At 34.4% G+C, this 13,238-nt stretch overlaps 1 protein-coding gene across 1 annotated transcript in view; it reads right to left on the bottom strand.

Annotated features, from left to right (window-relative positions):
• LOC134801131 (facilitated trehalose transporter Tret1) overlaps window positions 1–13,238 on the bottom strand; it is a 67,604-nt gene that overhangs the window by 24,263 nt on the left and 30,103 nt on the right. The window contains exon 2 of the mRNA XM_063773669.1: window positions 13,055–13,204. Within this exon, the coding sequence (XP_063629739.1) occupies window positions 13,055–13,163 (109 nt within the window). The 5' untranslated portion in view covers window positions 13,164–13,204. The remainder of the gene's footprint in view (window positions 1–13,054; window positions 13,205–13,238) is intronic.

Consider the following 13,238-nt stretch of genomic DNA (forward strand, 5'->3'; position numbering starts at 1 on the left):
CAGCGAAGAAATTCGGCCAGCCTGCTGAGTACCCCGCCCGTTGTCGGTGATGCCTACATCTACTAAAAGGTAATTTTATTATTACCTTTAGGCTTTTGTACTTAGTAAGTTTTATTATGATTGTTGATTTTCCCGTTGTTAAAAAATAAACAAAACACATACAGTTCATATTTTCCCATAGTGATTACAGACAGACCACATACGATTCCCATTTGATAACAACAAAAAACCATACATTAGGTTATCAATTATCATTATTTACTGTGTAAGTAGGTACAGATAGTTAATACACATTTTATTGGAGGTCAAATCTTTATCAGGCGATAATTTTATTGCAATTATTATATACGTCATGTGATAGGTAATCGCCTTAGTTGATATGTTATTCGAATGTTTTGAATGTTGTAATTTTTAATAATATTTTTTTATGCAACATATTACTCTAAAAGATTTTATATTAATTTGTTGATAGGAATAACTTTGCTGATCTATAGAAAATTAATGAATTATAAATGAAATGAATGAATGCCGTGTGCGCGGCAGCACCGCAGCACCAACGGGCTCTTGAGCGCGGTCGCAGGGCCCATGACAATGACACCCCGATTTTTGAACTCTGGGCGAAATTTCACGCGCCACAATAAATTCTCTCCTAAGCCGAATAGCGGTATCTCAAAAACAAATGACGTTGAAAATGGAATTTTCAGATAAAGAACGTAAGGTACCTATTAATGTTTGCATTAAATTTTTATACCGCTAATTGGCCTAGCAGGGCAACATGCTCACTATGACAAGTGAGAATTGTATCATCAAAAGGAATTTATAATTTAATGTAATTTAATTTATTTATTAACGTTTTTATAACATAATAATAACATAAAAACTTATAAATAAAAAATTTGACCTAAGTCGTAGTCGCTCGGTAGGGTGCCCAGAAGGCGGCCGTATTGCTGATCCTTTGGTCAAAATATTGGCCAGCCCCATGCCAGCCCCATTGATATAGAATAAGAACGCCAGCCCTCTGGTCACCAGAAGCCTCTATGAGGCGCTTTAACAGCTCCTCATAGAGGCGACGCGCGCTAGGTCTCCACATTTAATAATGTATTTGTAGCTATTTTAATTGTTTAACATTTGTACCTTTATTGTTCGTGTTTTGTAATTTATTTATGTTGTAATATGGATATCGTGTCCGAAATAAAAGCTATTTTATTTATTCACTTTTTAATTTATAGACCTGATTTTAATAATGAATCTGTGAAATAATATTTAGACCAGAGATTTTGTCCTGGCCCTAGACAGACCTAAAAATCAAAATGCTAAAACGTAAGTATTTGTTTTACGTATGTAAGTACCTATGTGTTGAGATAATTATTTTGTTTTCATGTAAATTAAAATTTCTTTGCAATGATTCACTATGCATAGTAGTTACAAAGTCGAAGTTACTGATATACTTTACACTTGAGTAAACAACTAAACATACAGGTATTATGCTATTGGCTATCGTTTCTAGAAATTTCCAGGAGCAGAACTCATTTATACTTGCTTCTACTTTCAATCATATTTTTTATAAAATATGGTCCACTTTAGAACTAACGGTATATATAAATTCGTAATTTTAAGCCAGTGAATAAAGCAATTAAAAGTGATATCGACGGCGGTTAAATACACAACATTAGATCATTATATAAGCTATCTTGTGGATTAAAATAAATAATTAGGTAGCTACATATTTAGAACGTTATAAGTAGGTACCTACCTAAGGCATAAAACTAAATAATAACTTGTGGATGGAAAGAAAAGTCATCTATTTTTTATGTATTGTTGCCTTTTTGGTTTAGACCAAAAAGAAAAGAAAGAAAAAGAAAGAGCAAGTTATACTATTTGGTAGGTTAGCCTACCAATAGTATAACTAAATATTGTTTTTAATACACTACCTAGGTAGTAATGACTATAATTATATTATGGCTGAATGTAATTATGTATTTATTGTATAAATAAAGTAAAATTTAAAAATGTTTATCTTCGGTTTGTTGAAATATGAATATCGGACAACAAAATTGTATCTTCTTAATTTCCTACCCTAAGGCTGCCTAGCAGAGATCACTTTTTGCGACAAGACTTTTATTTGATGTATTTTTACTTTATAGTGCAAAATAAAGAATATTTTACTTACAAAAAATCCTTATTAAAGCGAGTAACATAATACAATTTATCTCACCATAAACACATATTTACTGCAAACCGTTACTTTAAACGACACATAATTTATATGCTAAACAAATGTAAGTAAGTACCTAGACTCAGTAATCACTAAACAGTAGTCTAGGATTATTACCGGCCAGGAAAATGTACCATCAGGAAAATACATCCTTCCTGCTCTAGAACATTCTAGGACATTATTAGGCCTGGCATTCCAAATCAGATGGCGCGTAGTCGAAACACGTACTTGTTATAAGTGATTAGTAGTTAGGTTTCCTTTAGTCTTGCTTTGTGTAAGGTGTAAGGTCTATATTTATTTTTATTTTTTTTTTTTGCTTTGATAGGAAGAGCAAGCTTTGATTACAAATATGCTAGAAGATACAGTACATATGGTCCTATTTTCCGGCACTAGTGTGTATGTCAAAAGTTTAAAGGGTATGGCCCTTTTTATTGTACTGTAAAACGTTGTACGATACACGTGCAAATAGGTAATTTACAACTCGTGTCGATTTAAAACACTCCATTCGGTCGTGTTTTAATTTATCGCCACTCGTTTCGAATTTGCTCTTTTCCGCACTTGCATCGTAAATAACTATTTCTTAACTTTAATTGGATATTACGCGAAATTGTAGTTAGTTTATTGAATTATTCACGCTTAATCAAGGGCAAATACCATGAAAATTCACTTTTGGGGTTTTATATTTGTAAAAAGCAAACACCTACCTATAAGCATATCTACTGTTGATAAAGTAATTTAATTAATTATATAAACAAAATCAACTCAAATTGTTATAAGTATTAGAATATTTAAAAAATATTTAGTCGAAAAAATTAAAATTATTCTAAACGGATTCCTCATACTCCAGTACTTAATTTTAGTCGTAAAAACCTGATACTGTCGAGGAAACTCTAAGTGAACGAAAAATGTCGAGCGATTTATAGAAAAAAAATAGGTATATTTTAATAATTCTTCAAAAAATGAGTGTACCTACCGGTTGGCAACGCGTATGTAACACCTCTGGAGTTGCAGGCGTCTATAGGCTACAGTTGACTTCTTGACATCAGCCGGGCCGTATGCTTGTTTGCCACCGTTTGTCGTGGTATAAAAAAATCTATTGTTTTATTTAGGCCGCAAAGAAAAAAAGCTCATGAACGGAGAATTATTATTTGTTTCAACATCTTCTTGAATTTAGATATAATATAAGGAAACAAAAGAAATCAAATTCTTGTCACAGACTTTCAATCTTGAATTTTATTTAAGAATTTAACATTCTTGAACCGTTAGTAAGGATTATGGATCAAAAATATCAAGATATATCAGATGAGATGAAATGATCTGATCTGGTTCTTAATTCAAAAATATGTTTTGTTTAGGCGTTATGTAATGTTGTATCAAGAGTTCAACGAACCCACATAACGTCTTACAGACGGTGCGGCGTCAGTTATACCTAACTGTTATAAGGAAACTATCCGTACAGGAAAAGCAATTCGGAAATGTCTTGTTTCCTGCTATATGATTAGGCTCGTAATGTAATTATACTGGCCATTTGCATAATTTATTAGGTGCTACTTTGTTATTATCAGATATATGTTTACATTACGGTTTGAGGGAGGAAAACCGTCTTGCCTATTGATGTGTAGGAAATGTGACCGCAAAGCAAGTAAGTATAGAATTCAATGTGCGTTAACGATCAGAGGGCCTAGTCAAGAACACTATGTTAATTTAAAAGGAACTTCAATAATAAAATCACATGGAGTATATGCCATTTAGTTGAATTTACGTACAGGGGGCCGATGTTCAAATTTCGACCGCTCGATTTCGTGTATTTTGTTCAATAATATCTCCACTACTAGGCATTTAAATTCTACTAATAGAATTGAAAACGAGTGGTCAATACCACTCGATTCCAAATTTCTATCGCTAGTATTTCAAAAATTTGGATTTCGTCGGGTTCCACCGATTTTCGAGTGACGAAATCGAGCGATCGAAATTGTACCTAATCGCGCACTTTTAATGAAGTAACATGGTCATGTCCTATCAACAATTTATGTAGGTACTTACAGTGCCTATTTGTAATATTAGAAATTAAATGAGGGCGCCACTTCCTACGTAACTGTCACATTTTTGACGTAAAATGCTTATAAAATACATGGCAACAATTTAGTGTGGAATTATTGCTTGCTTGCTTGCTGAACTACCATACGACATGGTAGGTATTGTTTGTTTACATTTTTTTAAGCTAATGGAATAGACAATAGAGTATAGTCAAGACTGCTCTGGTAGTGTTGGTAGGTATAGTCTGTCAAGCAAATTTGTCAGTAGAAAAAGGCGCAAAATTCTAATTTTTCTATGGGACGATAACCCTTCGTGCCAAAATTTATAAAATGTTCGGTTTTTTTGTACTGACGGAAATGGCTTGACAGACTATATTTTTTTAACTTTTAATTCTATTTTATAGCCACATTTTACCCTAATACAGTCAAGGTCAAAATAGGTACACGTGTTCACCTTATTTCAGTGGATGTATACATATTTATGACACGTACTGCTCGTAATCTGACTGTGTAATTAGTGTTTTTTACTGAAATCACAATCAAGTATCATCATCTAGTAATTACTGATGACGTCACGCTACCGATAATACGAGTGATGTTTACTGCGAATTTATTATGCACTTGTACACTCAACTATTTTTCATCGAGCAGATAAGTCTGCAAGCGAAACTGCACATTTTTTCTTCAATTTATAAATGGCACGTATTTAACCGGTCAACTAATTAATCGAATTTGAGTAGTTTAAAAAAATAGAAATGGGTACTAAAATGAATAGATTGGCAACATAAACGGAGCCTTACAATATATCAATATGTGTCAACATTTTAATACCGTTACAGCTTTTGTTTATTTTTAGTCAAGTACCAAATATTTATTTGGCAACTGAATTATTATATTGGAGACTTTTTATGAAGCACATTTTAAAAAGAAAATAGCTATCTATTAATTCAAAAATGAAATTATTTTAAAATATTCCGTTTGGTCACTACACGGTCAACCTAAAACGCTCCTCCTCGCTTCGCTCGTCGTCGCACCTATCTTTTGACACTTGCAGAACACCGTGATAACTATTGAAATTAGTAATTAAAAAATTAAAGACCTAATGGTGTAATGGCCATTAGGTGTTTCATGATAAAGAATTTCGATTATAAGTATAGGTATTGACCATTGGTAAATAATTTTGTGGTAATTTGTGGATTAGGAAATTTGACAATTTAAAGTACTAGGTATGAATATGTTGAAATTATATAAATATGGAGTATTTAAAGCTTATGTATATATGTATCTTAGATATTCTGTATATGTACATATGTAAGCAACCAAATTTTATGATCGCTTAAAAATATTAGTTGCCAACTTATTATTTTAGACGCCAACCTATCAATTCAAGTTCCCTATTTTTTTTTTTTTGGTGCTGCCAGTATTTTTATAATGATGCTTAAATTTGAGGTTAATATAAATTTATTGGCGCTAAAATATAAATGCATAGCCAAATTATATTATTATAATATACAAAGTAAAGTTCCTGTTTAATATTATAGTTGCCCGGTTAATAATAAGCCTTTATAAATTATGTGCAAATGCAATTCTGCAGTTTTAAATTTACACTAGGGGTTTTGATCAATTCACAATGTCTTATCAAATAATTCAATTAAAAATGTTGATAACTTTTGCCCTTCAGTTTATCAATTGAATATTATTTTTACGATAATACTGTGTTGTGTATACAATTTTTGCCTACGTGACCATATCGCCATACGATTAAATAAATACATTTTTACGAAAGTTTAAGGCCTACGTAATAACCTGCCAAAGAAAAATATCTTTATAAAATGTTCTGAACACGTGATAATTTTAATGCAAATTAAAACGTATTAGAAAAAAGTTATTAATTGTAGAGATCTGCAATTCTGGAATGTAGAGTACCTACCTATTCAGGAATTTTTATGAAGCATTGAAACTCTATAAATGCATATAAATATCATGGCATACTGCAGTATTCGAACTTCAAGATATTCACAAGAGACGACACGTACTAGATCCATTCTAGATACGTTATAGTTTAGATATCAACTAGTTCTCTTTTGCAGCGCAATTCGGGCAACCAATGTCACTTTTACGTAAGATAGAGTAAGATATCTATTAGATGTGAATTGGATCTCTAAGTCATATCCTGTGGAAATCGTTCAACAGTATCTCCAGAATCGCGCAAATGTCAAATTTGACAGGTTAGATCTTAAACATATCGTTATCGTATCTTGGTGATGTCTAAAAGATGTCTAATAGATGTCTATTTCAAAATCCGAATCGGGCCCATAATCTTAGGTACACTACACGAAGTACTTAGATTACCTGGGAGCCTAGTCAAGTACAATCGTTGATGGGTCAAACAGATCACTGTGTTATGTCTTTCCTGTAGACATACACAAGAGTTAAGGGCTATAAACATTAATTTTCTTATTTAACCCTTATCCACGTGAAAAGGTCCTCCTTTTATCTAGAGAACTATGATAAAATCATTACTTACATGCCCACAAGCTGTTAACTATTGCCCACAGGAGAGAAAACTAGTGTGTTCGCACGAACTGTACATTTTTCTCTCCTGTGGGCAATAGTTAACAGCTTGTGGGCATGTAAGTAATGATTTTATCATAGTTCTGTAAATAAAAGGAGGACCTTTTCACGTGCATAATGGTTAAATAAGAAAATTAACCTTTATAGCCCTTAACTCTTGTGTATGTCTACAGGAAAGACATAACACAATGATCTGTTTGACCCTGATATAAAACGCCAATCGAAACTGAAATAATGTACCTATGGAAATAGTCGTGTGACTTTTCGTAGCAACTGTCATCCCGATACATTTTTACTTGTCGTTTGACGATGTACGATTGTCTTCTTTGCTAGGCCCCCTGAGGGCTACCGCGAAAACCGAAATTCGCAAATTGCGGGGATCTTTCTCTTTTACTCCAATGAAGGCGTAATGAGAGTGACAGAGAATAAAAAACCGGGCAAGTGCGAGTCGGACTCGCGCACGAAGGGTTCCGTACCTTAATGCAAAAAAAAAAACGAAAAAAAAAGCAAAAAAAAAAACGGTCACCCATCCAAGTACTGACCACTCCCGACGTTGCTTAACTTTGGTCAAAAATCACGTTTGTTGTATGGGAGCCCCATTTAAATCTTTATTTTATTCTGTTTTTAGTATTTGTTGTTATAGCGGCAACAGAAATACATCATCTGTGAAAATTTCAGCTATCACGGTTCGTGAGATACAGCCTGGTGACAGACAGACGGACGGACGGACGGACGGACGGACGGACGGACGGACAGCGAAGTCTTAGTAATAGGGTCCCGTTTTACCCTTTGGGTACGGAACCCAAAAAATGCTCGCAATTTGCGAACTTCGATTTTTGCGGTTATAGCCCTGGTCGGCTAGGGCCCCTGGTCCCAGAGTAAATTTAATAGGGCTTGTGTTTAGGTAGGTATATATACATATATGTACCTAGATACAGTGAACACATGGTATTGTTATGCCATTTAGGGTTCTTGCTAAATTGGAAATTCTATAGCGTAAGTATTGAACAACCAATTTAGCTAGGACCCCGAATGGCGCAACAACCGCGGAGAGTGATGGTACAATAAAATTTAACACAGCCTTTTTATCATATTTATGTGTGTTTAATGTCGTAGGATAACGAGGATTAACGAGCAGCAAATGTTCACAAAATGGCGCTGTAATCGTTCTAAAACATCATGTCATTAGAGATGCCAAATCCAAAGAAACATACCTAAACTACAGACTACCTACAAACTTTTTTAAGATTTCCATTTAAACTTCATAATGGCGAAGTTGTTGTCTCGAGATTTTTGTTTTGTTTTTGCTCATTAATGTTGTTTAAAGTGTAATATTTACAGCTTATTAAAGGATGACTCACGTTAGACCGGACAGTGTCCGGGCCGGAGCTTCCGGCGCATCGTTTTCTATGGAAAGCGTCACGTGATCTCCTGACATGTCATAAAAAGTAAGCGCCGGAAGCTCCGTCCCGGACACGGCCCGGTCTAGCGTGAGTCGTCCTTAATGCAGTAAACTAATGTAGAAGTGTGCAGCTAATAAAGAATTAGTCTTGAAAGGCGTTTAACCATTCTTTTGTCAACATGGTCAACACCCGGCAATCCATCATGGGTATTTGTAAAGTCCAGCTATATTGCATAAAGTACTAAAGTAATAAAATACGAAAGTACTAATATAGCATCTTTAGTAAGAGCAACTACCAAACAACGCTGCTCTACGAGCACACTTTTAACTTTGACTATATCATCATACATTTGATGGTAGCCGTTTTTTTTATAAAGAAGACGAACTGCCGTATTCGAACTTCAAGATATTCACAAGAGACGACACGTACTAGATCCATTCTAGATACGTTATAGTTTAGATATCAACTAGTTCTCTTTCGCAGCGCAATTCGGGCAACCAATGTCACTTTTACGTAAGATAGAGTAAGATATCTATTAGATGTGAATTGGATCTCAAAGTCATATCCTGTGGAAATCGTTCAACAGTATCTCTATAGAATCGCGCAAATGTCAAATTTGACAGGTTAGATCTTAAACATATCGTTATCGAACCTTGGTGATGTCTAAAAAATGTCTAATAGATGTCTATTTCAAAATCCGAATCGGGCCCGAAGACTATTTTGGAGTCCTGGCGGTCTAGCATAAGTTGCGTTCTCGCGCGCGAATCCATAGTTGAAGTCGCGCTAGATGGAGTCGCGCGCGAGAACGCAACTCATGCTAGCAGGTCTAACAGTTAAATCAACTATATTCTGTGGGTTTTTATCCTCATTTAGATAAATTAATTACTTAGTTAGCACAGTGCACTATAAGTACATTGACAGTTCACATCACTGACCCCGCATGCTCATTAGGCTACAAAAATAAATTACTCATTGTTTACCGTAACCAACCGTATCTATTTATACCAATAAACTTTCAATAGGTATGTATATCTGTCAGGCGATTAGAGTCGAACCAAGTCAACTCTGCATGCAATTTTCAATGCCAAAGTGTGGCAATTCATTAGTATCAAATTTTTATAAAAATATGACGATAATAACTCACACGCCTCACTTAATTCTATTCAAAGTTAGCGACAGACTTTATTTATACAGTGATATTCAGGGTGTTCTGCCTTTTCGCAGAACTTTTTTTGACCGAATTTCATTTGCCTACCAACATTTCGCCGACGTTTCACTTTGACAACTAACGATTAGCAAATTTTTGTATGACAACGTTTCAATTGGTAAATTGATTGTAAAGCAGATTATTATAATGCCTCTAAACTTTTGGGAGACTTATCGTTTGTCAAATCTTTCACTTGGTCGAACAACTCTTGGACGAATAACGTTTCGTTGATGCAACAGTTCCCTTTTCATACATAAGCCAAGTTACAAATAAGAAAAAGATACATACCCATACGTACATATTTGTTGGTTGGAAATATTAAACCAAAAAGTAATATGATTTGCCAGTCAAAATCGAATTTTACAAAAAAGACCAGTCAAAACATTCTACAACATGAAAGGTGGCATTTTGAAAATTGACTTTATAAAACACAGACCAAATGTTTAGTTGGTAACTGTGGGGTTGGCAAATAAAAAAAAAATCTAATTTGATAAGTTGGGAAATGAAAGTTCGGCGAAATAAAATTACGCGAAACGTGAGTTGGGAAGTGATAATCGGCCATACCATTTTCGGCGATAAATAAGAGAACCGATATTCAGTTCAATGACAGTAGTATGAAAAATAAGACATTTTTTGGGAAAATATTTATGAAAAGGAGTAAATGATGAAAATAAATGTAAACTTTAACTCATATATAATGTATATTTACGAGTATATCATAACGCGGTAACGTCAATACCTAAATAATATACCGGGTGTGGCCAGTAACACGAGCAAATAATTAAAACAGATTGTACGGTGACACTTTTGTTTAATAACTTAAAAAAATTATGAAGTCTTTAGACTTCCTATTTTTCATGCAAATTAAATATAATCTTCAATGTACTTCATTATCATTATGATTGACGTTGCTTGTCACGCCTTAATCATAACTAAATTCGCAATACATTGCGTTTTCGGATAAACTTTTATTAAAAATCAAAACACAAGTAATTTTTAAACGTCGCTGAAACATTGATAATAAACTGAAATAAATGTCATATACTAAGAAAAAGTGACCAAGGCCTCCAGTGCCCCAATGCTGCTGGCTGGAATCGAACCAGCGTCCTCTGCTATCGCGGCAGGTGCCTGTGCCATTCGGCCACTGGGCCACAGCGGCATAGGTCGAATTTTGACATGTATATGCACTTCTTACTGAAGGCTTATGGCGCCCCCTGGCCATCTCTAAGGTAGAACAGTATGGTATTTATATAGTAGTGTTTCTACTTGATAAAAACAAATTAAAATATTTCCTGAAAATAATTTAATTAGTTCTAATACTTCTAATAGAATTGTTGGTTAGTTTGAGGAGTAGGTACAGCCTACAGTTTCATCTATTGCTCCTGTTACAGGCCCACCCGATATATTAAATTCAAATTCAAATTCAAATTCAATTTCTTTAATGTCAAAATAACACATGTCAACAAAATCACAATAGAACTACGAAATATACAACTAACACTAAACACTCAACTACAAAACACTAACACTAAATTAAAAACACATAACCAGATCAAGGAAAGAAGAAGAAAATAGCTTAAACATCACAAATAAATGTCATTATTTACGAAATTATTTAATGTTAAATTTACTGTAGAATTCCTTAACCGTAAAAAATGCCTTATCAATTAAATATGCTTTCAACTTCTCAACAAACAGGTCATAAGAAGCCGCCTCTTTAATCTCACGGCTCAGGCTGTTAAAGATTTTAATTCCAACTACCCCCAACGAGTTGGATGTTTTCGCAAGCCTGACAAAGACAGACTTAATGTCCCTATCAGTTCTCCTTTGTTCAGGTCGACGCATCACATATTCACTTTTGTGCATATACATGTACTTCGCCACTTCAAGAATATATAACGAGGGTACCGTTAGAATTTTTAATTCGCGGAAATACTCTTTAGTCGGAGTAAATGGCGGCACCCCAGACAACATTCTAACAGCCCTCTTTTGTAGCAAAAATACTCTGTCCCTATCGGCTGCCAGCCCCCAAAGGTCAATACCGTACGCTAAGATTGAGTTCACATACGCATAATATGCCATACGGAGATTCTTACACGATAGTGCAGGAGCAAGCCGAGACAGTGCAAACGACGCTTTAGTAAGTCTACTGGTAAGTGCATCAATATGTTTGTCCCATTTCAACCTTTGTATGTATAATGTTTGTATATGATTCATGGTGTAGGTAAGTATAACAATTTATACAAAGAAAGTTCAAATAAGTTAATCAATCTAGTTTGAAAGAAAACTCAATTAACATTATCATTGAACCGGCGATTTAGAGCATTAAAGAAGTGTGACTTTAATCGCTTTATATAACCCTTGATACCGCTGTAATGTATTGATAACTTGCATTGATAAGTACTTGAACTCTGTAATTATTCACGGAAAATCACGTTTTCAATCTACTTATAGGTAATTTTAAAGAAGATAGGTATTTATAAAACATGGTATTTGAAGCTTTATTGTATGAAGTATGACTAGGGTCGGCAACGCGCATGTAATACCCCTAGGTGCCTAGCCAAGGTGCCAATAGTTTGCGCTAGGTAAGACAACGAAACACTATCTACTCGTAACTCTCTATTGCAATAATATGTAAGAGTGATAGATAGACAGAAAGCGTTTCGTTCTGGTAGAGCAAACGAGTGGCATCTTGGCTAGGCCCCCTGAAATTGCAGGTTGCAAGTCCATAGGTTACGGTAATCGCTTACCATTAGGCTGTTGGTATGCTTGTTTGCCACCGTCGTGGTATAAAAAAGAGTATAATGTTTGTGGTAGTTAAATCTGGAGACATCGAATTATATAGCCGATCAAACCACTTTGTCAGTAGAAAATAGAAAAGGCGCGAAATTCAAATTTTCTATGGGACGATGACCCGTCGTGCCTACTTTTATTAAATTTGTCACTTCTAATGACGGAAATGGCTTGGCAATAAAAAGGCGCGTAATGTTCACTTTTTGAATTTGTTGTCTTTACTGGCCCCTAAAATTACTTTTTTATCTAGCATCATTTCCTTCTACACATATTTAATCTCAGTTTCAAACGTTATACGAGTATGCAGCAGTCACGTACTATGTCTTGTTATTCATTTTAATCGTCATTTTATACCTACCTACTTTGAAACGTTTTTTTTTTTTTCATAAAACTAGCATTGTTTTTTTTAACAATTATGGACTAGATATCTTTGGGTTTTAAAAGGTACGCTTTAATCCCACTAAAACATAAAATTACTTGTTTACTTTTCAATCTCACAAAGTACTGGCAAAGTAAATTACACTTGTAAAAAGATCGCATTATTTCTTAAACTTCCCTTTTACTTTTTAAATATTATTATTTAATAATAATATTATAGTTAGTAGATAAAAAAAGCATAACGTTTTTATCAACTAACTATAATTATAAAAAAAAAGGATCTCCTGTCTCTAATTCTATACTTACTAAAAGATCCCAAATATTGTTAAAAAAACTTTTACGAAAACCATTCCACTTTTCCATCCAGCCAGCACAACACTTGGCTAAAACCTCGTAGCCAGGCAAAAAAAAACACTTCACATTCAAATTTCGAATAGTTTTTACGTACCGACGCCGGCGATGACGTACTGCCGCCACAGTTGTCCCTTCTCCATGGTTGGTCGGTTGCTTACTGGCGCGCCGGGCACCGGATCGTATGAGTAAGTTCGCTCGTCCATACGTCACGGCACGTCACAATACGTGCAGACCCGGTTTGTAGCTGTAACAATGTTTATATTATAAAATGCTAATTA

This window comes from Cydia splendana, chromosome 21, assembly GCF_910591565.1.
Source record: "Cydia splendana chromosome 21, ilCydSple1.2, whole genome shotgun sequence".
NCBI lineage: Eukaryota > Metazoa > Arthropoda > Insecta > Lepidoptera > Tortricidae > Cydia > Cydia splendana.